The 25926-nt window shown below is 39.9% G+C and overlaps 1 protein-coding gene across 1 annotated transcript in view; it reads right to left on the bottom strand.

The window, feature by feature from the left end:
- The window catches only part of LOC137278388 (arrestin domain-containing protein 3-like), a 39585-nt gene extending 14476 nt beyond the window's left edge, over positions 1–25109 (bottom strand). Inside the window, exons 1-2 of the mRNA XM_067810683.1 lie at positions 24955–25109; positions 6199–6348 (exon numbers count right to left, since the gene is read on the bottom strand). Of these exons, the coding sequence (XP_067666784.1) occupies positions 6199–6348; positions 24955–25072 (268 nt within the window). The 5' untranslated portion in view covers positions 25073–25109. The remainder of the gene's footprint in view (positions 1–6198; positions 6349–24954) is intronic.
- Between the last annotated feature and the right edge of the window lie 817 nt (positions 25110–25926).

The raw sequence follows: 25926 nt of genomic DNA, 5'->3' as shown, positions 1-25926 counted from the left end.
CATAGATGTAAAATCCGCACAATTTGTGTCAAAGGATGTTCATGCATATATACTTTACTTCTAGAATACAACCACTAAACCCCAACCCCAACCCCCACCCGGGAAATATTTTATTTTTATTTTTATTTTTTTTTATATTTAACATATATAAAATCTCTTAGAACTTGTCTATACTTCTTGTATTGAAGCAGAGACAGGCACTCCTAACGGGCGGGAAAAAGTAGCGGTGTCACATTTACAGATGTTCTTGTCTTCCTTTCTGAACCAACAAAACTATTCTGCATTTTAGACCAACTTTTGAGCATGGGGGCGACGTCAAAATGTTTCTCTTATAACACCTGCCAACAAACAGGCTGTTGAGATTTATCGGACCGCCAACCAGTGTCTTGTGTTCCTCCACCGTTAACCCGATGGAATGGAGCCGTAAAGCTGACATAGTCTATCTGATGTCCAAAGAGTATGGCAAGTAACTGATGTGTCATAAAAAAGTATGGTTCATCGATATGTCAGATAAGCATAAGTTCATCCCGATTTCATCAACCATCACATTTTTCATCCGAGCAGGAACATCTGCTTTATGTACTGCTGCATCGGAGAACCAAAATATACCGAGAGCAGCATGTCGTGATCACAACCATGTGTGTGAAAACTGCTGTCCATCCATCCATCCATCCATCCATTTATTTATTTATCCACTTATCAGCCTCAAGCAATTAAAGGACTAAACGTCTACGCACAGTCGCTGTGAATTACAGCACATCCCTCTCAGGCCGCTCTCATCAGAGAGTTACTCCTAGACATTTCGAGACTACCTGTTCTTATCTCTAAACCACGGTTTGGTGAGCTTTCAAACCATTCATAACGGACCCCCAAAAGCTCATTACTGCTTTAAACATGGTCTAATCTGTTTAATGTGAGATTCAGTTATCAGTTCCCAGAATGCTTGTCAATAGATCTACCTGTCTTCATCGCGTCAGGTTGTTTTACTCTCAATCTGGTTTCCTGTATCTCAATTTGGTTGTTTCCGACATGTCGGGAAGTGCTGTTGTATGAACTATGTAGCCAAAATGGCAGTGCAAGAGCCTCTTGAAGGTGGTTCAGGACATCTTTAATGATTGGGCAGAAACAAATTAAAATAAGATACTTATTAAGTTGCACATTGTGTAATATATTTGAAAACGTTATCACCTATATTCTTTTTGCAATATTGTAATTGAAGTGGTTGAACATCGGTGTGGAGAATCTGTGGTGAAACCATTACTAACCATACGCTCTACTGACTTTCATTTGAATATCTTTTTCGATGAAAAGTGGATTTTTTTTATGAAACTAACTTGCGGTACTTCTTCTTCCAGGGGGGATGGTGTGTACATGCCAGTTGCCGTATTGGTAGATAAATTCAATGTAAAACTGATCTCTATAGATAAGTACCCCAGTCACAGCCACAAGAACGTAAGATGTACTCTCTAAATGCTATACTGCTTCAGATAAGGTAATTTACGAATACATCTCCTGTACATATCTTGAAAGTTATTGGTATAATATTTCATGATACCGGTAAATATTGGTTTAAAGAATAAAAATATATGGCCAAAGCTTTTCCTTAACGTTTTATTGGAATTCACATGTTATGTAATTATTCAGGATCCCATGTGAACGAAGCATAATTTATTTCCTGCAGCTGCTTTGACACATTTATGATTCTTGGCAACCCTCAGACACTGGATCTCTCTGGCGTTGTCAATCCCATACATTATCCATGTCAAATGGATACAATATCCATAAAGTCGTGATACCAGCAGAAAAAAACCAGTGATGCAATGGTGATTGTATTCTTACAGGATTCAAACTCGGTGAAATGGCACTACACACATGCCTACCTAATCCACCATTAAAATTTGAAATTTACCGTTACTTCTCAAACCTTCTGTGATATTGTATTCTAACTTCGCCAGTCTAAGTAACCTTATCCTCAGTACTTTTCGTTACACTCCACTACTGAGTCTAACAAAACCTTATGTGAGGTCGCGTCAGGTAACGTTTGAGATTGAGCAATCAGAACACAGCTTACCAAATCGCGATAGTGGGCATTCGCACATACCCTTTGAAGTTTTTATCTCGAAAAGGTTCGTACCCGAACGATTCCGAATGCTATTTAACGTACGCTCACCTCTGGGTGATGCACACGGCGTACGTATAACCATGACAACGGCGAGTAAACAGTCGCTGAAAATGGTGTTTTTGGCAATATTCAAGGATGTCATTTTGCGGACATATTAGCTAATGGTAACCATGTCAACAGAAACCCCAAAGCGTATATACTGCAGGTCAAATAATTGTGTTATATGCGGATTTTTGTTTGTGTTGAGATCGGTGTCAGTGACCTGAATACTTTGAAAGTCCCTCCGATCCCTAAATAGTAGCCGCTGTCTGATTGGTTAAATCTATTTGACCGTCTCGCATTTGATTGGACGGTCATTGGTCGCTCAAAGATTACCTGACGCGACCTTCTACTAGGTTTTGTTAGACTTAGTGGTGGAGTGTAACGAAATACACTGAGACTAAGTTTACTTAGACTGTAATTTCGTGAATATATGATTAGGGCAAAGAATGCTGCTACCAAAAAGACAACGTGCCGGAGTAATCAGATCGTGTTGCTTGGTTTTGCCTTGCCTTTAAGCTCGTCATGAAGCGGACGAGATATGAAGTTAAAGGACGGTTTGTAGCAATGGGCTATTCGTCGGGACAAATACAAGCATTCTTACAGCGAAAGAGACACAGACACGCGCGCATGCACTGTTCATGCATGCCGTATCTTTAACCCCACCATACCAAGGAAGCTGATGCTAAACGATGACAGCTGAAATGAGAAGCTTTGAGGGTAAAACCTTTGTTCGTCACGCCGAACCCATGGGTTCGATTCCCCACGTGGGGAAGCCAATTCCTACGTGATATTGCTGGAATATTGCTAACCGCTCTGTAAAAGCATACTCTTTTACTCACTGAAATGACAAAACCGTTGAGGACACACACACAACATGACGTTCTTAACGTCATTCGCACCTGTGAAGCAACGCACAACAGCAACTAAGTGTGACATTTACTATCAGGCTTTTTCTGCACCATTAAGTGAGTAGTGTATTTCCGCCATTTTGGACAATTTATCAGGTGTAGCACGCAGTGTAAGCTAAATGTTGGATGAAAGTGATCCTCGTGTCATTGGTGCGCAAAAACATGTTGAGGAAAGAGGGAATAATCCAGGCAAATGGAATTGTCAGGATCATAACTGCTTCGGAGCATGCTGGTGTTATGGTTAGGTGGCGAGGTCGTTAAAGAGGGTGGGGGTTAAATGCTGCCGCGACCTTTATTAATAACGAAGGAAGCCCAATGCAGACCAGACATGAGCGAAATCGAACAATGCCGCTCGTCATTAAGAGCAGCGCGGAGTTTATTGAGGATTTTGACGTTTTGACGTACAGCTCTGCCAATAACGGGCCAGGCGTTTTCTAGCGTGAACAGGTCACGTCTTGCTGGTCATATTGGCATGACGGAGGCCTTTTGCTGTTGGAGGAATCGAGTCATAATACTGGCAAGAAGAGCACTTTATTCATTGTCTTGAATCTGTGTAGATGGTACTGAGAATAGTGCAGTTATGTTATTCAAACAAAAATTGACATGTAGTTCCCTTTTGGTCAATAGGGACCTCAAAACCCTGATATGGGCTTATCCAAACTCAATTTCTACCGTCACTGAAGTGGCGTTTGAGCCTTGATTCCTGACAAACCATGTTATTAGCCAAGCGTCGATAATCCCAGTGCCCAAGTACTTAACGTCACTGATGCTCCTGATTCCAATGACTCGCAAAACGCTGCAGCCGTCACCCGTGAAGGTCTGGATTAGAATATTGATCTTCAGCAACCCATGCTTGTCGTAAGAGGCAACTAACGGATCGGGTGGTTAGGCTCGCTAACGTGTAGTATCTCAAGAGCGAGGATCGATGCTTACGCTATTGATAACCGGATTGTCTGGTCCGGACTTGATTATTTACAGGTCGCCGTCATACAGCTGTAATATTACGGAGTGGGGCGTCAACTCACTCACGCTGTAGGCGTCATGTACACAAAAGCTATCTGTGAAGACGACTCCATTTGCAACCACTTACGCCAGTTGCATTGCCCCAACCGAGTGACAGTTTAAAACTGGTTTCTAACATTCTTCTGACTTATCTGTAATAAGCTGGGGTTGGCTTATTGAGTCCAAATCTGCGTCAATCATCGACGTTATGTATAAAGAAGGTGAGTTTTAATGTCTGGCACCTTTTAGCGATATTCCAAAACATCACGACGTGGGACACCAGAAATGGGCTGCACATATTGTACCCATGTGGGAGTCAAACCCTGGTCTTCGGAGTGGCGAACTAACGATATAACAACTAGACTATCCTCAAATCCCATGTGTTTGCTAGCATGAGGTATAACGTCAGCTGATAACATTGAACAACATTCACCATTGTTGTAACAGTATTGCGTGGTCACCTGCAACATGTGGATGACATGTGGCCGTTAATCCGTTTTTCAGCAGATCGTGAAACTATTAACTGGGGCAGTTTTACACAGCTAATTGCTGCGCTCTGTAAAATATGCCGATATGTGCCTCCGCGGGTGATTATGATGATAATGCTCTTTGTAAATATTCAGTCCCATTCAGGTTTAATCAGCTGCTCACATTGGGATTTCAACACCTACAGGTTAACAGATAAACGTAGAAATAATATGTTTGTTTTTGTAAAATTCTGACGTATATGTTTCTTATCGAGGTTATGCACGAATTTCGTTTGGCTTTTTTCTCATGAGTTAATAGATAACAGAAGCGAGAAAAAGCAGTCATTCGACTTTTTGTAAAAGCGAAACCTCTCAAGAATAGATGAAATGATTACACAGTTATTTAGTTTGAAAGCTGAGTATCGTGAGAAAAATATTAGCACCTGAGAGTTCACAGTGACCGAACATGAATCTCTGGAGGTCCACATGTCTGACATTTAAGACTGAATAGCAATATATTTGTGGCCAAACTTCTAAATTCTGCCCAAAGAAGTTACACGTATTACACCTGTTGTATTCTTATCTTGTGTTTCCCATGTTGACTACGTAATGCAAACTGATACACATTAACACGTCTCTGTAGACAGAGGAATCTACTGCTTATGCATAATACTGTACCCCCTACACGATGATCGACTGTCAGAGACCTAATATAGATCTACACAGAGATCTACTGAGAGACCTTTATGATGATCTATTCAGTGACCTACGTGGTTTTCTTCGTCGCGAATTATACACCGACTTGTACAGGGACATTTGTCATAAGGCAATCTATACACTATGTTGTGGTCTGCTGGGCCACCTTTGTGATGATCTTCACTGTGAGATGCATGGTGATCTTCAAAGTGACTTTTACAGTGATCTGCCGAGAGACATATATGATCTGTAGACTGACCCATATGGGACCTACACAATGACACCTGTGATATGGAGATGTACCCAGCGATCCACCTTGTGTCCTAAATGTTGATCTGAATGCTGGCCTATATGATCATCTGGACACTGGTCTGTATGACGATCTGGACACTGGACTGATATCCCACGTACAAGTTTCGCCTTTTTTCTCAACCACATGTTCAAGTCTTACCCTTGCTCTGAACCTCATGTATGTTTTACCTTTGCCCTGAACAACATGCACATGTCTTGCCTTTGCCATATACAGATGTACATGTGCCACCTTTGCCATAGTCAAATCTTTTCGGTACACTACATGTAGAAGTCTTATCTGCGCCCCACACTACCCGTACAAGTCTCACCTTTGCCCTACACTACCTCTGCAAGTCTCAACTTTGTCCTACACTACCAGTACAAGTCTCACCATTGTCCTACACTACCAGTACAAGCCTCACCTTTGCCCTGCAGTAGCATCATAAGCCCAGCCTTTGCCTCAAATTACCAGTACAAGTCTCACCATTGCCCCAAACTACCAGTACAAGTCTTGTCTTTGCCTCATGCTATCAGTACAAGTCTCACCGTTGCCCCAAACTACCAGTACAAGTCTTATCTTTGCCCCAAACTACCAGTACAAGTCCCACCTTCACCCTAAACATCCAGAACACGTCTCATCTTTACCCTACACGAGCAGTACAAGTCTCACCTTTGCCCCACAGTCTGAACCTATGTTTGAAGTAGCCCTCCTCTGCTGAGTACTCCACTGTCTCCAGACGTTGACGTCCTCCACGTCGACCCACGTTCTCCAACTCCGACCAGTGCACGTACGCTCGGCCCAGACATGTCAGTCGGAGTTCTGTAGATACAATGAATCAGTTGTGAATTGAGGGAAACAATCAAAAACTAAACTGATATACAAGGAAACCACTTTAAGAAGAGTAACAACCAATGAGACATTTAACAATCGAAACATGGCTTAACTTCAAAGATCCGTCATAGTAGAGGGAGATGAGTTGATGCAAAATGTACTGAGATTACTGTACTGTTTGTAGAGAAAGAGGGAGAGAGAGGGAGAGAGGAGAGAGAGGGAGTGAGGAGAGAGGAAGAGAGTAGGAGTACTTTCAGAGAGTGAGGACGAAACTGTATGAACGTCGGAGAGAGAGAGAGGGAGAAAGAGTGAGTGAGTGAGTTGAGTTTTACGCCGCACTCAGCAATATTCCAGCTATATGGCGGTGGTCTGTAAATAATCGAGTCTGGACCAGACAATCCAGTGATCAACAACATGAGCATCGATCTGCGCAATTGGGAACCGATGACATGCGTCAACCAAGTCAGCGAGCCTGACCACCCGATCCCGTTAGTCGCCTCTTACGACAAGCATGGGTTGCTGAAGGCCTATTCTACCCCGGGACCTTCACGGGTTAGAGGGAGAAAGAGAGAGAAGGTGAGTGTGAGAGCGGAAGGGACAACGACGGAGCAGGGTGATATTCAAAAGTTGGTTTTGGCCATTTAATCATTAGGTTATAATTTGGAAATGAATTTTACTGTCGATTTCATTGTAATATTTAGTACGTTCAGAGCGTGCGGACGAAGCTGTATGAACGTCGGGCGTTGTTTTCGAGTGACAGTGATGCATTAGACGAGTCGGTAGATCACATGTGCATTTCTTCCTTTTGTTCACAAGGATGGGTGGAAGAGTGGATTTTGGTACGCAGTATGCCTGATCCATTTAGGCTTGCATGTCTAAACTATACTAGGCACACAAAGAAACAGTGTATACAAAAATTTACTGCCTACATTTATCAAACCTGTGTAAGCACATACGAATTTAAACTTAGAGATTAGTGACATGTATCCAACATGCATGCACGTGCCATGTTCGGTGACGTCATTGGTTTCGTCCTTGCACGTGCATTTTGGGAAAGAGAAACAGAACAAATGAATGCCACACAATACTGTCACTCTGACACAACCTCATCGACAAACTCGGCGAATGTGGTGCACATATCATGTACGAGAAATGTTGTTTTTACAGATGAGTCCAGGTTTTACATTTCCCATGGTGATGGACGTCAACGTGCCTATAGACGCGTAGGAGAACGTTATGTACAGGCCTGTGTCTGGGAGAGGAATCGCTTTGGTGGTGGTTTCGTGATGATTTGGGGTGGAATAACAGCTCGCCAAAGAACTCCTTTGGTGATTGTTCTACTGGTTTTGGCTACAGGGGATCAGGTTCTTCGAACTGTGGCAATTCCTTTTCTGCAACGTCATGACCCTGGGATAAACTTGCAACAGGACAAGTGTCCTCCCTCTTACGGCAAGCTCTGCTATGGATTACGTGCAACGCCACAACGTTTACTTATTGCCTTGGCCTGCAAATTCACCGGATCTCTCCCCGATAGAGCATGTTTGGGATGAGATGGATCTCATTTAAGTGTATATGTGACATTGTTATCGTACTTATCAACTGGGATAATATTTTGACAATGCACAGTTTCTTTACGTGTATAGTATATGAAGTGAGTGAATGTGAGTGAGTGCGTGAGTGTCTGGCTGGGGAGGTGGGTAGATAATGGATGGATGGTGAGAGAGTGAGTGGTACATGTATGCATGTGTTCATTACTTCGAGGGAGGTTTTACTTCCACACAGGCAAATGCGTTTTACCTTTTTTAAGTCTTAGCTGACATTAATGAAATACGTATGTTTGCAAGATCAGGGACTCTCAAAATGAAGAGCCATCAAAAGAGTTAATACTGTAAAGTTAATGTCTACAACACGTGAAAACCGAGTGTTTTTGATGGGTTTTTATATTCCGCAATATCTAAATGGGACTTTTATACAGATGTTTATTGAAGTACTGAAATTAATTCATATTCGTTAAGTGTTTGAGTGTGTCATATAATTACACCTACATTTCCGTGTGATGTTATCGCCATTCATCTGCAGAGGTAACACTAATCATGGCTTCTTGTCGCGGGCTACTTAACATCAATGAGCTACAGAAAGATTTTGCCGTCGATATAATAGCTTCTTTCAGAAGCAGAATATATTTTATACGCGCCTGCGCTGTCTTTAACCTGACTGTTGGATAACATTTAATTACAGTAGCGTAGTCTCCCTGTTGACATTGTACCGTGAGAACTCCTTATACAGCAACCTGTGCCGTTTGAAGTCTGATTGCATTTTCAGGTGAAAAGGGCGACAACTCCCTATTTGCCTGGTTGTAAGCGACGGTTCAGATCCACTTCCGGTTCGTCCGTTGCGTATCCCGGCTCCTAATATCAATCAAATAATCATTGAAGGAGAATACATGTAAATGCTAAACCACATACAAAGACTGTCCATCATATGTCTGTCTTCCTCTTTACCTTCAGTACTGTATCCATGCACGAAAAACGCATTATGTTGGAAAGCGCTCGTTAAATTTTGCAAATCATCATCAGGAATAATGGACATCCCCTGCTTCAAAACGGTGCTGGCGTCAACATCTAAACTACATATATTGTAACAAAGAAATTTCATCCATTGAGCTACCCACCTGTCAAGTGTATAGGTTATTTTCTAAAGTTAAAATCAGCCAGGCATGAGTTTCAAACTGGCAGAGGATTCCATACTTATTTATCAATTACAGGTATAAGTACGTACTGGCGGGAGGGATAGAGGTTTCCGCGCAGGACTACCTTGACATCACGCCGACCTTTGAGTCTGCCACATATATGCATCAGACTTTCCGTAGCAGTAGCAGAGATAAGTGTAAATGTTACAGTCTGGGCAGTTCACGCTGAAGGCAACAGGAGCTGCCTATACACAAGTCATCGGGGAGGAACCATAGGCCTAACAGTGTCTAGGCAATTTCCTCCTGGTGTTGGGAACTGTTTGCAAACGTGTACAAAGCTGCTTGAAACACATAGACACTGGCCCTGCAGCCATGGTGTACGTTCACTCGTCCATCGCCTATTTCCAGATACAGTAAGCTATTGTTTACCGTCAACATCAGACGAAGCAGAACAGATGGACCAACCATAAACCCTTGCCTCAAAACACATGTACACCAGCTTACCCTGCTGCAAGTACACCGCACCAGCAACAAGCGTAGAGAGAGGGATAAACAGATGTGATTAACAACAGCACTCAGCCAGAGTACCTACATATAGCCGACAGTAACAATGTTAGATAACATGGTTACATGACTTTCGATTCGTTTCTTGTGTTGTTATCAATAGTGGTTATATTTAATTGGTATTATGGCCAAGGAGAATACGTACATCGGCGGAATGACGAGTCGGCGGGTAAACGGATAGCTGCTTGGTTTGTTGTGTAAAGCCGAATTTTCCAGCTATGGGGGCGGTCTGAAAATAGTCTAGTCTGGCCAGATAGGCCAGTGATCAACAGCATGAGCTTCGATCAGCGTAGGTAGGACACGGTGAGATTCACCAGCCAAGTCAGCAATCGTAACCACTCGATCCCGTTAGTCGCCATTTACGTCAAGCATGGGTTGCTGAAGACCAGGCTAGTTATTCTCGAAACGTTCGTAGCCCTGCGAAGTTCTTAAGCCCATTCTTAACACGTTGGCTACGATTAAAGTTAAGAATTCTTAGGACTACGAACGTTTCGAGAATAAGGGCCCAGGTCTAACCCGGATCTTAACGGGTCTCAGTGCAAGGAGAGTACTTACGTCGGTGGACTGGCGATGGGTAAAGGACCGGACTGGTTGAGGGATGTGTGTTTCTTAGACAGGGAGATATTGGTGTTATCGGTGTATAGCAATAATGTGCACTCTGTGTGCAGGCAAACCGATACCTGTTGCGGTGTTTAGGGTCTCTCTTTATTCCAGTACTGAAAAGCCCACAGGCCTATAGTTCAAGGTGTAAATATTAATGGCATTTAAGCACAATGTTTGCAAATGTTGTTTTCTATGTGAAAAGCATACCAAGTTTGCGAATATAAGTTGTATCATTAACAAAGTAAATTTGAACTTGGTAGGATACGAATGGTAATATTGTAATAGGTATTTTGTCCTTCAAACAGTGTAGTAAGGACATAGCAGAAAAAAGTGGAACACGACTTCCATTCCATTTAATGCACAATGTTTGCACGATCTGTTTTATCTTGGAATATTATAATTTCTTCCCTTTTCGATCATGGCGTCATGCGAAGAACATCAAAACCTGGATTGCTCAGATAAATATCGTGGAGGCATTGATCTGTATTTAGAACGGATTTAAAAGTATTGTAGAAAGCAGATTTGGGCGACTGTATTGAGACTAATTCCAAGCTGAGGTATTAACATACAGTGCCACTGGGGTCCGACTATACACCAGCTCAGCCAGGTCGAACCTCATGTCTACAGGATCCATCCTTAAGCCAAGACTATTGGGATCGTGCTCCACCGCAGAGACAACAGGTCTGTGGTTAGATAGGACCCTTTACATCTGTGCTGGGAACATCAGTGGATTCGTCTGAATGGCTCGTTCCCTTCCGTGAGTGAGTGAGTATATATTTTATATCTCATCGGCAATATTACGATATATAACGATGAAAACAAGGTAATTAATTTAAAATAGCTGTCGACAAAGGTCAATAAAACCAACAAGTGTATTACAAATGTATATTAAAACTAGTAATGAAATCTACAATACAATATAAAAACAGGCTATAGGTCGCCAACAACTGAAGGTTGATCACCACACTAGGGGCCATGGGGACTTACAGTACCTTTGCTACCTGCATGGACCCTAGTTGGATTTACACCAACCTTTCAGCAACTGGCGATTGAAAGACACGCTAGCCAAAATTAAAACAACAGAAATACTGCGTTTAAAAAGCCTGGTAATGCTCCCTCCCGGGTTCATATGATCCCGCATTTGTCCTGACCTTGACCCTGACTGGTCTTTGATCCTGTGTTTCATTAATCAGTTAAACGTCATAGTACTGCATCATGTTGGGGCATACATCGCCATCTGACAGAAAAATGTGAAACTAATATAAACCCACTTTCAGCCGGAATGTATACGAATCTCTAAACCACTTAAATTCTAAATCTACGACTTATGTGTGGGGCCCTTTATCTTATCGCAGACCGCCGGTCATGGTCCCCAACTGTGAAGAACGAGCGCCTGGGGTGCTCACACTGGAATCATTTTGGTAAGCACATCCCATATCTTCACCAGTAAGTAAGTGTGCTTTTACAGTTGGTATCAAGGTTGAAACCATTACTGAGTGCATACTCAACATGCTCCCCATGACCGTTAAGGGGAGTATGCATAAGTGCCCCCTAACTAGGCAACCTGTACAGGCATGCTCAAAGCACTACCACCTTTATTACCTAGTGAGTGAATGAGTTAAGTTTTACGCCGCTTTTAGCAATATTCCATCAATATCACGGCGGGGGACATCGGAAAATAGGCTTTACGCATTTTACCCATGTGGGGAATCGAACCCGGGTCTTGGAAGTGACGAGCGAACGCTTTAACCACAAGGCTACCCCATCGTCCCTTATTACGTAGGTAATGGTCAAATTCCGTCAATCCATATAAGTGTGTGTTTATTGTTTTCAAACATTATAAAATATGTAGTATGTTATTTCCATGCGTTGACAAAATTTCGTGATATTGATGACTTTAAAATGTCCACTTACGATGCCAAAAAACTGTCTCCTGTAATTCCCATACAAAGGACATCAGCAGAAAATCACCAACAGAACAGTCAACAGCCGGCATGCAAAGAACGTGTGAAACATACCTGTGGATATATTTAGTGGTCGCAGGTTGATGAAGTATGATTACCAGAGGTACACAGTATATACATTTTGGTGTACAAGCCTAACGGGTTTATCCAGGCTAACTATATATGCTGTATGAGAGGTATGCTGGTAGAGTGTAAGTAACGGAAGCTGGAGTATACTCAGGGAACGTGCTGGGGCGGAGTTCAACTTGGAAAGATGAGGTTGCTGTGTCTGGAGGCTGGCTGTCATATCGCAGTAAAGTTCATGTTTTTTTCTGACATAATTATGTCCTAATTCGTTCCGTTTCTAATTCGTTTATGTCTGACTTGATTATGTCCTCATTCGTTTCCGACCCTCCTCGAAGGTCACATCCGGGCACTTCACTGCTGCGCAGTCATTGTGCTTACATTCATGAAGAAGAAGAGCTTTATGCAGTATTTATGTCAATATGACAAAAAGTACATTTTCATAAACAAAACATAGCACATGGACAGGTGCAAAAGGTACAGTTTATACATGTAAATATAGTTTAAGATAAATTACAAATGTTTATTGGATGTTTTACATTTTGTTGCATGCAAGCAACTGATTGTTGTGAATAAAATGGGCATACAAGCATGAAATTATACTCATCGTGTACCAATTCACAATTACATTTATCACATCTAATGGAATGTGTTTTTACTTCATTGTATCGGTTAAGCTGAATTTTAAGTTATAACTCATGCATCTGAATTTGAATAGTTAGGGACAGGTGTACCTGAGGAATGATTACTTGTAGGTTTCAAGCGATCAGTGAAGTGTGGAGCACACTCATGCCACACATTCTGCATGGTGTTTCTGTTTGTGGTTATCAATGTTATCAGATAAATCAATTTGACAGTCGCTAAAACTTATTATTTTTTCTACCTTTAAGTAACATGGCGGCAAAATGTGTATCGAGATTGACACAGATATTACGCTATAAATACTTGTTGCTTAATGTTTTGTCAGGAGTATATATGGTGAACAGTTACTTCGTTATATTGAGAACGGCTTTTCGGTGTAGATTTGAATGATGGTTTATTCCAGTTCGGGCGAATCTGGGATTCGAACTCAATATCACTGTGGGAAGACGTACTGCAAGCATGTACAGTGAATTATAGATATGGTAGATATAATATTCAAATTAGAATAGAGGATAGTGGTGGGTCCAAGGGTGTATTTTGGAGTCTTGCAGAAATATTGCTACTATACCATAAAAGTCAAGGTAAAAAGAAAACATGTACATATAGATCTGATTCTGAAAGAAAAACAGAAGCAAAACAAAACAATAGCAACAACAAAAACCAATAAAAAACAAAAACAGAAAAAAAACAAAACAAACAAACCCGAAGCATCGAAAATATTGTGTAAGCAAATAAACATAAAGTGTCTAGTGGCTGAAACACAGCAAACGTAAAACCAAAGATAACCACTCTTGTCAAATACATCGTGATCGAAAATCGTTCCTTCTTTCATAATTTTATCCATACTTTCTTTTGCTCTTCAGTTTACTAACGTTGATGTTTAATGACAAAAGAGGTAATGTTATTTCCCTAACGCCCTCGCTATTTCTCACTTAGTATCACAAACCCGTGAAGATCTGGGTTAGAACTGATCTTCAGCAATCCACGATTGTCGTAACAGTCGGATAACAAGATCGGATGGTTAGGGTCGCTGACTTGGTTGACATGTCATCAATTACGTAGATAGATGCTCATGCTGTTGATCACTGATTGTCTGGTCCAACCTGGATTATTTACAGACCTCTCAATATCACGGTAATATTGCTGACTACGGCGTAAAACTTAAGTCAGTCAGTCAATTCTATTGATGGTTAATGGCGATAAAGACAATGTTCATTCTTGTCTTGGTTCCACTTACTAGAACACTCTTAATTACTTTTAAATGATGACGCACAATAAAGCACTGCCTACACTATCAAAATCTGCGGAATGGTAAACACATTTGTGACACATAACGCAAGCATGATACCAGTTAACGATCGCACGGCTGTTTCAATGTTAATGAAAGCGTCATCCCCTGATAAACACGGACACCTGTCAGGTGCGCCGAGGTGAGCAGGTTCCTAGTTTAAGGAAGCTGCTACGTTTGCTGCCTTCAAAGGAAACAACTGTCTCTGGTTATATCGGGTGTCATGCTGAGTTTGTGCTTTTGTCAGTCATCTTAACGATGCACTGCAGCCTTCCAGCAGACAGAGTCATTACTCACCGTGATACAATGCGTCTAAAATCACCACGACTGATCACAATTCTTTCTGGTAAAGTCCTGTATAAATTGTCATATCTGAACTCCTATCTCTGCTATCTGCTATCTCTATTCCCGCTGTGATTCGTTCAATATAAGCATTAGGAATAAGTTACGTGTGTTTCATTCGATATCAATAAACGGTGGCTTGGCTGTTATGTTGCAATCCTAATTGTATATAATCTAGCAATGTTTGGGACCGTCTCATCGGGTTGATAGATTGAACGTTTGCCTGTAGTAACGTCCCAGCTAACACACAGCGTTTTCGTTGTGGGAAGGGTGTAGATAGGTAACGTCATGACGTTGTCATAACGTTATTAGTATGTCATTATGTACGGTTATGTCACAACGTTATAACAACTGTGCAAATTTACGTTGAGAGAACGTAAGAACGTCATGACAACGTGTCTTATAACTTGGTGTCACGATAGTTTTCTGTAAAACCTTTCACTTTGAGATTCTCTCTTCACTATTCAGCTAAAGCAAGAGAAAACAAATGACCAAAACAACGTGCAAACTGACGAATACACTGAAGTGAATTTCTGCTTTGTTTCTTATTTAATGTTCACAACTGTGAAAACTGTTCAATTATTAACGTTAAATAGAACGTTATGGCAACGTCAAATATGTTAGCATAAAACAATGAAGTCCGCGGAATGGCGTTGTAGTAACGAGAGCCAGGGGCGTAGCTGCCATTTTTGTTTATAAATCCGGCTTCACTCATGATTGTTGTTAAAATGGTTAGGAATAGTATCTAAATATAGATAAAACTCCGGCTTCACTCATGATTGTTGTTAAAATGGTTGGGAATAGTATCTAAATATAGATAAAACTCCGGCTTCACTCATGATTGTTGTTAAGATGGTTGGGAATAGTATCTAAATATAGATAAAACTCCGGCTTCACTCATGATTGTTGTTAAAATGGTTAGGAATAGTATCTAAATATAGATAAAACTCCGGCTTCACTCATGATTGTTGTTAAAATGGTTAGGAATAGTATCTAAATATAGATAAAACTCCGGCTTCACTCATGATTGTTGTTAAAATGGTTAGGAATAGTATCTAAATATAGATAAAACTCCGGCTTCACTCATGATTGTTGTTAAGATGGTTGGGAATAGTATCTAAATATAGATAAAACTCCGGCTTCACTCATGATTGTTGTTAAAATGGTTAGGAATAGTATCTAAATATAGATAAAACTCCGGCTTCACTCATGATTGTTGTTAAGATGGTTAGGAATAGTATCTAAATATAGATAAAACTCCGGCTTCACTCATGATTGTTGTTAAAATGGTTGGGAATAGTATCTAAATATAGATAAAACTCCGGCTTCACTCATGATTGTTGTTAAGATGGTTAGGAATAGTATCTAAATATAGATAAAACTCCGGCTTCACTCATGATTGTTGTTAAAATGGTTAGGAATAGTATCTAAATATAGATAAAACTCCGGCTTCACTCATGATTGTTGTTAAGATGGTTAGGAATAGTATCTAAATATAGATAAAACTCCGGCTTCACTCATGATTGTTGTTAAAATGGTTAGGAATAGTATCTAAATATAGATAAAACTCCGGCTTCACTCATGATTGTTGTTAAAATGGTTAGGAATAGTATCTAAATATAGATAAAACTCCGGCTTCACTCATGATTGTTGTTAAAATGGTTGGGAATAGTATCTAAATATAGATAAAACTCCGGCTTCACTCATGATTGTTGTTAAGATGGTTAGGAATAGTATCTAAATATAGATAAAACTCCGGCTTCACTCATGATTGTTGTTAAGATGGTTAGGAATAGTATCTAAATATAGATAAAACTCCGGCTTCACTCATGATTGTTGTTAAGATGGTTAGGAATAGTATCTAAATATAGATAAAACTCCGGCTTCACTCATGATTGTTGTTAAAATGGTTAGGAATAGTATCTAAATATAGATAAAACTCCGGCTTCACTCATGATTGTTGTTAAGATGGTTAGGAATAGTATCTAAATATAGATAAAACTCCGGCTTCACTCATGATTGTTGTTAAAATGGTTAGGAATAGTATCTAAATATAGATAAAACTCCGGCTTCACTCATGATTGTTGTTAAGATGGTTAGGAATAGTATCTAAATATAGATAAAACTCCGGCTTCACTCATGATTGTTCTTAAAATGGTTAGGAATAGTATCTAAATATAGATAAAACTCCGGCTTCACTCATGATTGTTGTTAAGATGGTTAGGAATAGTATCTAAATATAGATAAAACTCCGGCTTCACTCATGATTGTTGTTAAAATGGTTAGGAATAGTATCTAAATATAGATAAAACTCCGGCTTCACTCATGATTGTTGTTAAGATGGTTAGGAATAGTATCTAAATATAGATAAAACTCCGGCTTCACTCATGATTGTTGTTAAAATGGTTAGGAATAGTATCTAAATATAGATAAAACTCCGGCTGCACTCATGATTGTTGTTAAGATGGTTAGGAATAGTATCTAAATATAGATAAAACTCCGGCTTCACTCATGATTGTTGTTAAAATGGTTAGGAATAGTATCTAAATATAGATAAAACTCCGGCTTCACTCATGATTGTTGTTAAGATGGTTAGGAATAGTATCTAAATATAGATAAAACTCCGGCTTCACTCATGATTGTTGTTAAAATGGTTAGGAATAGTATCTAAATATAGATAAAACTCCGGCTGCACTCATGATTGTTGTTAAGATGGTTAGGAATAGTATCTAAATATAGATAAAACTCCGGCTTCACTCATGATTGTTGTTAAGATGGTTAGGAATAGTATCTAAATATAGATAAAACTCCGGCTTCACTCATGATTGTTGTTAAGATGGTTAGGAATAGTATCTAAATATAGATAAAACTCCGGCTTCACTCATGATTGTTGTTAAAATGGTTAGGAATAGTATCTAAATATAGATAAAACTCCGGCTTCACTCATGATTGTTGTTAAAATGGTTAGGAATAGTATCTAAATATAGATAAAACTCCGGCTTCACTCATGATTGTTGTTAAGATGGTTAGGAATAGTATCTAAATATAGATAAAACTCCGGCTTCACTCATGATTGTTGTTAAGATGGTTAGGAATAGTATCTAAATATAGATAAAACTCCGGCTTCACTCATGATTGTTGTTAAAATGGTTAGGAATAGTATCTAAATATAGATAAAACTCCGGCTTCACTCATGATTGTTGTTAAAATGGTTAGGAATAGTATCTAAATATAGATAAAACTCCGGCTTCACTCATGATTGTTGTTAAGATGGTTAGGAATAGTATCTAAATATAGATAAAACTCCGGCTGCACTCATGATTGTTGTTAAAATGGTTAGGAATAGTATCTAAATATAGATAAAACTCCGGCTTCACTCATGATTGTTGTTAAAATGGTTAGGAATAGTATCTAAATATAGATAAAACTCCGGCTGCACTCATGATTGTTGTTAAGATGGTTAGGAATAGTATCTAAATATAGATAAAACTCCGGCTGCACTCATGATTGTTGTTAAGATGGTTAGGAATAGTATCTAAATATAGATAAAACTCCGGCTTCACTCATGATTGTTGTTAAAATGGTTGGGAATAGTATCTAAATATAGATAAAACTCCGGCTTCACTCATGATTGTTGTTAAGATGGTTAGGAATAGTATCTAAATATAGATAAAACTCCGGCTTCACTCATGATTGTTGTTAAAATGGTTAGGAATAGTATCTAAATATAGATAAAACTCCGGCTTCACTCATGATTATTGTTAAGATGGTTAGGAATAGTATCTAAATATAGATAAAACTCCGGCTTCACTCATGATTGTTGTTAAAATGGTTAGGAATAGTATCTAAATATAGATAAAACTCCGGCTTCACTCATGATTGTTGTTAAGATGGTTAGGAATAGTATCTAAATATAGATAAAACTCCGGCTTCACTCATGATTGTTGTTAAAATGGTTAGGAATAGTATCTAAATATAGATAAAACTCCGGCTTCACTCATGATTGTTGTTAAGATGGTTAGGAATAGTATCTAAATATAGATAAAACTCCGGCTTCACTCATGATTGTTGTTAAGATGGTTAGGAATAGTATCTAAATATAGATAAAACTCCGGCTGCACTCATGATTGTTGTTAAAATGGTTAGGAATAGTATCTAAATATAGATAAAACTCCGGCTGCACTCATGATTGTTGTTAAGATGGTTAGGAATAGTATCTAAATATAGAGCTTTGCAACCTATCGGGCTTATACCAAAATGGCTTATTACCCTCCTGAAAGCATAACGTGTAACAATGTGTCCGATTCCCGATTCCGCCGTATCAAGAAGACCTGGGCGTTTGGGTTACAGACACTTGTAACGTTGATGGTTAAGATTCCTACATTATCCCTGTGTAATGTTAAGGTGCATTACATGTCTTTCCTTATGAAGCCGTTACGACGTTACATGACTTAATGATAATGAAACGCATAGTGAGTATGATTTGCGACGCTTTTTAAGAGGCGACTAACGGGATCGGGTGGTCAGGCTCGCTGACTTGGTTGACACATGTCATCGGTTCCCAAATACGCAGATCGATGCTCATGTTGTTGATCACTGGATTGTCTGGTTCAGACTCGATTATTTACAGACCGCCTCCATATAGCTGGAATATTGCTGAGTGCGGCGTAAAACTAAAACTCACTCACTCACTCTTTAGCAGCACTCAGGGAAAACCACGACGGGAACACCAGAAACGGGCTTCACATATTGTACCCATGTCAGGAAACGAACCCGGGTCTAAAGCGTGACGATAGGACCCTTCAACCATTAGGCTACCCCACCGCGCCGTTGAAATTAATAGAGAGTCGCAGTGTATGACATGATAGCATGTTCAATTAGACCGGTTTCAACAAGGTGGTCCTGTGTTGTAATATGCTCTTATAAAAAGTAGGGGATAATGAACTTTCAGTTTGGATAGGAAGTGTAAACGTCAACAAACGTTTCACTGACAGACATCTTATGAACGCACACCATGTCCCTCTATTACCACCCCTAACACAACGCATGATATGCACGTGCACAACACAGTAGCTCGATACAAGTGCATGGCGTCCCATTCTTGATTTTGACGTTTTTTTTCATGCAGGTCGATAAATCACTTAGAACATTAATTTTGACACTCATCTTGCATCACACATTTGTTATTGTTTGTTTCTAGTCGTTTCGTTTACAATGAAAATCGTATACAAGAAAATTACACGCCATACATCAATCGTCTTTCAAAAGCGACTACAACTATGGTTGTAAGGAAGTGCAAATGGTGATGCACTCTCAAAACATTCAATAATACCATATCAACATTGATTGACTCCGATAAATCTCCTAAATATTTGTAATCGTAAATAAAAAGAAATTGAAGATCCCCGACTTTTTTTAAGAGTATGTCCACCTGGTAATGAGAGAGCACCCACGTGTTATGATCACATACTCATACCCTAGGTACCCACATTACCCCGAATACAAGGGAGACGTCCTAGTACAGCTTCCCCCTTTCTGAAGTAGTGGTTTGATGCCATCAACAGTTTACAGGAACTGCACCTTGTTTATTATGAGTGATGTAAACGTATTTAGTGTGACAAAGAACAGCATAGTGTAGACAGTTGTTTTTACTCAGCAGATATAAATACACCAGTTTATTATGGGTCGAAAAGTACGTAATTACCTCCCGCCGTTGGGGAATAGTGGATAACGAACTCACAACGGGAGTCAGATGTAAATACAACATGTAGATGTATACGTGGTGATACTCCATCTCATCGAGAAACTTTCAACCATTAAACTTTATCAAAAACATCTGAAAAACAAATTCCGATCCATTAAGTCAAGTCACGAAACGGTATTGATGGCAACTGCGTTGCTCCCACGGCTGAAGTGTCTTTAACATGTGTGAGACTAACAGTTTACAATGGCATCATCACGCATTGCAACAGGAAGATGCAGTTAATTGGACCTCTTGGTGAAATATCATCGTTTCTCGATTATACAAAAAAGTCCCAATTACCTCCAGGATGAGAGAATCCCAGCAATACATGCTGACAATAAAGGATAAATCAGTGGGACAAGAGTATCACGTCTTTCGCCATTGTCCTTGCAGGAGGGGAGAGTCGTACTTTATTATTATCATGCTGATATTTGTATAGCGCCGATATCAAGTTCAGCTGCTCAAAGGCAGTTTCTTACCGTCGATCATTAGATGTCAGTCACAGCGGCACATCGTATTTTCAATGTGAACTCCCTGAGGATCATACAACTCTTGCAGCCTACTAGACGCACCGAGTTAATATGGCTTTCCCATCAATACGTGGTACCCATTCAGAGCAGGGTGGACTGGATCATATAGTCACAGTACTTTGTCCGCGTTTATTGCATCTAGTCTTTTACCAACGGATTCATGGGTTCTTTTTAAGTACTCGGGGTTGTGTGCTATAAGAGTCTGCGCACAAAGTTGACTCCAAGGTTTTCACACCCGGTAACAGATGGGCACCCGGCTCTTCCAAGCTCCCTGGATTTCTAGCCTGGTGGCCAAGACAGCTAGCCCACCGCGCCCCGAGTCATACAGGTTCCTGGTTTTACTACATGTCATGTGTTTTCCTGGAAATACTGAGCTTTCTGAGAATCAGGGGGTACACATATTCCATTTTCCTGATTGCATATAGGAGTAATCGTATCTTTTACCCTTAAAACTCCTAAGGATAAATCGAATTATTGTTCCCGATGTCCTTGAGGGAAAGGTCACAATGTTACAGTGTGCGAAATTTACGTTGGTCCTGTGGTCCCTGGCTAGTAAAAAGTAGATGATAAGTGTGCAGTGGTCCCAGTGGATAAATTTTTGGGTCAGTGAAGTACAGACAGGACCGATAATTATTGTTCACTACTGGCCCTGTGGTCTAGTGGGAAAAGTTTAGAAAAGTTTCTTCCCCTGTAATCTTCCTTGAAAGCTAGAAAGGATGAGAGAAGGACCTAGCCTTCTCTGTGAGCGTTATAAAGTAAGTTGCATCGGTTCGTGAAGGAAGATAGGATAACACTGGGTGGTATGTTATATTGTCTCCAGAAGGCAGTGAAAGATTGCAAAGTAATCGCATTAAAAAGTAAGTTCCATTGATCCCTGAAGGGAAGATAGGATAACGCTGGGTGACATATGATATTGTGTCCTGAAGGCCCTGCTCCGAGATAGTCCAACAAGATACGCCATAATGTTTCCTGTTTGTGGTACAAGATACGCGATATTGCTCTCTTATTGTCTAACAAGATGTGGCCTATTGATCACTGATAGCATACAAGATACCTCATATGGGCCCCTGACAGTCGAGCAAGATACGTCATATTGTTTGTCAGATTGCCCAGCAAGATATGTTCTATTGATCACTGATTACGGTATACTTCACCTTGTTTCCTGATTGTGGTACAAGATATGTCATATTGTTCCCTGATTGTGGTACAAGATATGTCATATTGTTTCCTGATTGTGGTACAAGATATGTCATATTGTTTCCTGATTGTGGTACACGATATGTCATATTGTTCCCTGATTGTGGTACAAGATATGTCATATTGTTTCCTGATTGTGGTACAAGATATTTCATATTGTTCCCTGATTGTGGTACAAGATATGTCATATTGTTTCCTGACTGTGGTACAAGACATGTCATATTGTTTCCTGATTGTGGTACAAGATATGTCATATTGTTTCCTGATTGTGGTACAAGATATGTCATATTGTTTCCTGATTGTGGTACAAGATATGTCATATTGTTTCCTGATTGTGGTACAAGATATGTCATATTGTTTCCTGACTGTGGTATAAGACATGTCATATTGTTTCCTGATTGTGGTACAAGATATGTCATATTGTTTCCTGACTGTGGTACAAGATATGTCATATTGTTTCCTGATTGTGGTACAAGATATGTCATATTGCTTCCTGATCGTGGTACAAGATATGTCATATTGTTTCCTGATTGTGGTACAAGATATGTCATATTGTTTCCTGATTGTGGTACAAGATATGTCATATTGTTTCCTGATTGTGGTACAAGATATGTCATATTGTTCCCTGATTGTGGTACAAGATATGTCATATTGTTTCCTGATTGTGGTACAAGATATGTCATATTGTTTCCTGATTGTGGTACAAGATATGTCATATTGTTTCCTGATTGTGGTACAAGATATGTCATATTGTTTCCTGACTGTGGTATAAGACATGTCATATTGTTTCCTGATTGTGGTACAAGATATGTCATATTGTTTCCTGACTGGTACAAGATATGTCATATTGTTTCCTGATTGTGGTACAAGATATGTCATATTGTTTCCTGATTGTGGTACAAGATATGTCATATTGTTTCCTGATCGTGGTACAAGATATGTCATATTGTTCCCTGATTGTGGTACAAGATATGTCATGTTGTTTCCTGATTGTGGTACAAGATATGTCATATTGTTTCCTGATTGTGGTACAAGATATGTCATGTTGTTTCCTGACTGTGGTACAAGATATGTCATATTGTTTCCTGATCGTGGTACAAGATATGTCATATTGTTCCCTGATTGTCCAACAAGATTTGTCCTATTGTTCACTTATTGCCCTACATCCTACGTCATATTGTCCCTTCATCGTGAAACAAAATACGGCATATTGTTTTCTTGTTGTCCTACTGGATACATCCTATTGCTCCATGATTGTCGTGCAAGATACGTACTATTCATCCCTGGGAGATAAAAAGGTTCAACCTTCTCCTACTTACGCCGACAGATAGGAGAACACGTTCTTTCTCCGGTGACACCGTGGGATATTAATAAACGATGGAAACAACTAAAATTAGGCTAGCGAAATACAAGACAGTGGATGTGTACCAAAACCGTAAAAACTGTAAATAGGCACTGCAAATCGACAACAGCGGTTCCTGATGTGTTACATACCGAGTCACTGCTAAGCAAAAATAAATAAATGAATAAATAAAATATCGTGTGACATTCGATAATACATTCTCGTTGCCACTGCAGCGCAAGGCATAATTGTTGCTAACATCAGAAGGTGTAGCATTCTTCCCCATAAGCTCGGTCCTCGTATATAGGGACACATCGACAGGCATGGACTATATGTTTCTGTGGTATGCCAAGCACTACCTCGTTAGTCCGCCAATGTTTGTCTGATGGTCAGGGGTTTCTTTCACGAAGCAACCTTAAGCTTTACTCCTATTCTTTAACATTGCACTAAGGTTACCTTACTGACGTACGATTACCGACGTGCTGTGTGAAAAGGAGGCTTCGGAGGCCCTCTGTATCCCTGTCTCTAATAGACACTGAATGGATTTTACATAAATACCGAGAACCCGCTTTTAATCGTTTAGTGTTTTCATGTGGTTTACAGATTTTCTGGAAGTATGTACTAATACAATTGCTGACTACGGTTATCCTTTTCTCATTCACAAAGTCATTTTTCTACCAACATGATTTGAGCATCTGTTTGTAGGAAAAATAAAAGTGGGTCAGAAAAAATACAAATAGACAAGATTAAATTTGCCAATGTGTCAGACAGATCAATGAGCGTCTACGTTCTGTGTTAATTAACCTGATGAGAACACTTCCATTTGAACTCCCTGAACTGAAGTACCCTAATAAAGCCAAGCAGGTAATAAGACAAGCAAGTGGTAGCCGCGATCTCAGGTTGCGTTAATACAAATATAATACGATTTATACGCCCGAAAGATTTATTGTCGGAAACCGGAAACCTTCGTAAGTCCTTCTTTGATATATGAGGCACAGATGCGAGACACATTACAAGACAAATATACATATCACCGTCTGCTTGGAATACACACTAATGTTAACATATGACGTTGCCAATACTGTAGCAACACAGAAGGTGTAGGCCGTTATCACTCTCCTTTATCGAGAACTGTATTCGATATATGTGTAAGAATGTGCTTACGACTAAAGCCATATGTTTCCCCGCTCTGAGCAGACCTATCAATACCTGTCAGCCGGCCGCTCTCTTCTCGCTTGCATGACCTTCGACACGGATGCCAGTGCTTTCATACATTGTTGCTGTCGGCTTTTCAACACACGAGGCTACGACAATGGCATATGTTAACAGGGTGAGTGTTTATTATGGCCATACAGACATAAAACCGGAACACTAAAGGATGCCCGCCAGCCTTAACAGTTAAAACATGAGATCATCCACACTGGTTGTATTGTCATTCTGAAGCACTGTATATCACCTGTATCAATTGGTCGAGGGATATTCAGAAACATGATTGAGTTAGTAATACCTGCCTTTAATACCTCTTAGTATAATTACCATTGACCAGAATAACGGTTACTGTTGCAATGTCAGTTCCACGCTGCATCTTCAGATGGGTATATTATAAATATAACTGTATTTTACTCACCTCTCATTTTCATGGGTTCATTAAGATCAATGGTAATTTGACCTCTGACCACCTCCCCTGCATAGTAAACTCCTTTACAGTTGTCAAAGCTAATACTGAACTGCTTAAGTTTGCCCATGGTGGGTGCAGCGTTCCTCCTCTCATCACGTGCAGAGAGCACTGAGGCTGGCAGCAGAGATGCTGGCAAGCAGCATCCCCGTGTGTTGTTGTCTACCTCCCGTACAAGGGTACTCTAGAAATAGTAGCCGCTCTACATCTGACTTCTCCCCCTTGGCACATCAGCAGGACCAGGTCCTCAAAATGTGTCCTAGTGGGTCTTGTAGGGGGAGATCACTCCCGTTACTTCTCTTAAACATGACTGGTTATTATGTAAGATGTTAAAGAGATTTATTCTTGTGAGACGCTAGTCAAATATTACACCAATTCATAATTATCAGTAAAATGCAAATTTTATCATTTTTGATAATACATATTCAGCTGTACCGTTCAAGAGAAAGCAAAGAGTAATACTCTCGAAAATGACAATTTTGATCGTGACCACATTCATTTCCATTATTTTCAAGACCCGGATATCTGTTTCTTCTGGGCTTTTACTAACAAATCACCCAGAACATGACTTTTCATCAAAATGCTGTTTTTTGTCCATCTGTACAGTTAAATGAACCTATTTTCATCTGAAATTATATTTGTCTCTTGTTCCTGAATTTTGTTTGCATTCTTCGTTATATGTTAGAAATCGACAAATGTAAATTTCGTCCTAGAAACATCGTTAGTATAGTTTGAATAAGAGGCAAACTTTTTATTGCATTTGGATATACTGTTTTGGCATCTTACTTGTCAATGTCTGAAAAATCTGCTTCAATAGAGACGGGTAAAAGAAAGTAAACACCCAATTTTGATGCAGGCAAAAATGAATTAAGATATGAGAGTGTACGAAGTAACACCTACAGCTCTGTCACCGCTGTGTTTTTG

Source organism: Haliotis asinina, chromosome 3, assembly GCF_037392515.1.
Source record: "Haliotis asinina isolate JCU_RB_2024 chromosome 3, JCU_Hal_asi_v2, whole genome shotgun sequence".
Taxonomy (NCBI): Eukaryota; Metazoa; Mollusca; class Gastropoda; order Lepetellida; family Haliotidae; genus Haliotis; species Haliotis asinina.
The sequence above is the reverse complement of the archived record's forward strand: the minus strand, read 5'-3'. Positions and strand labels throughout refer to the sequence as shown.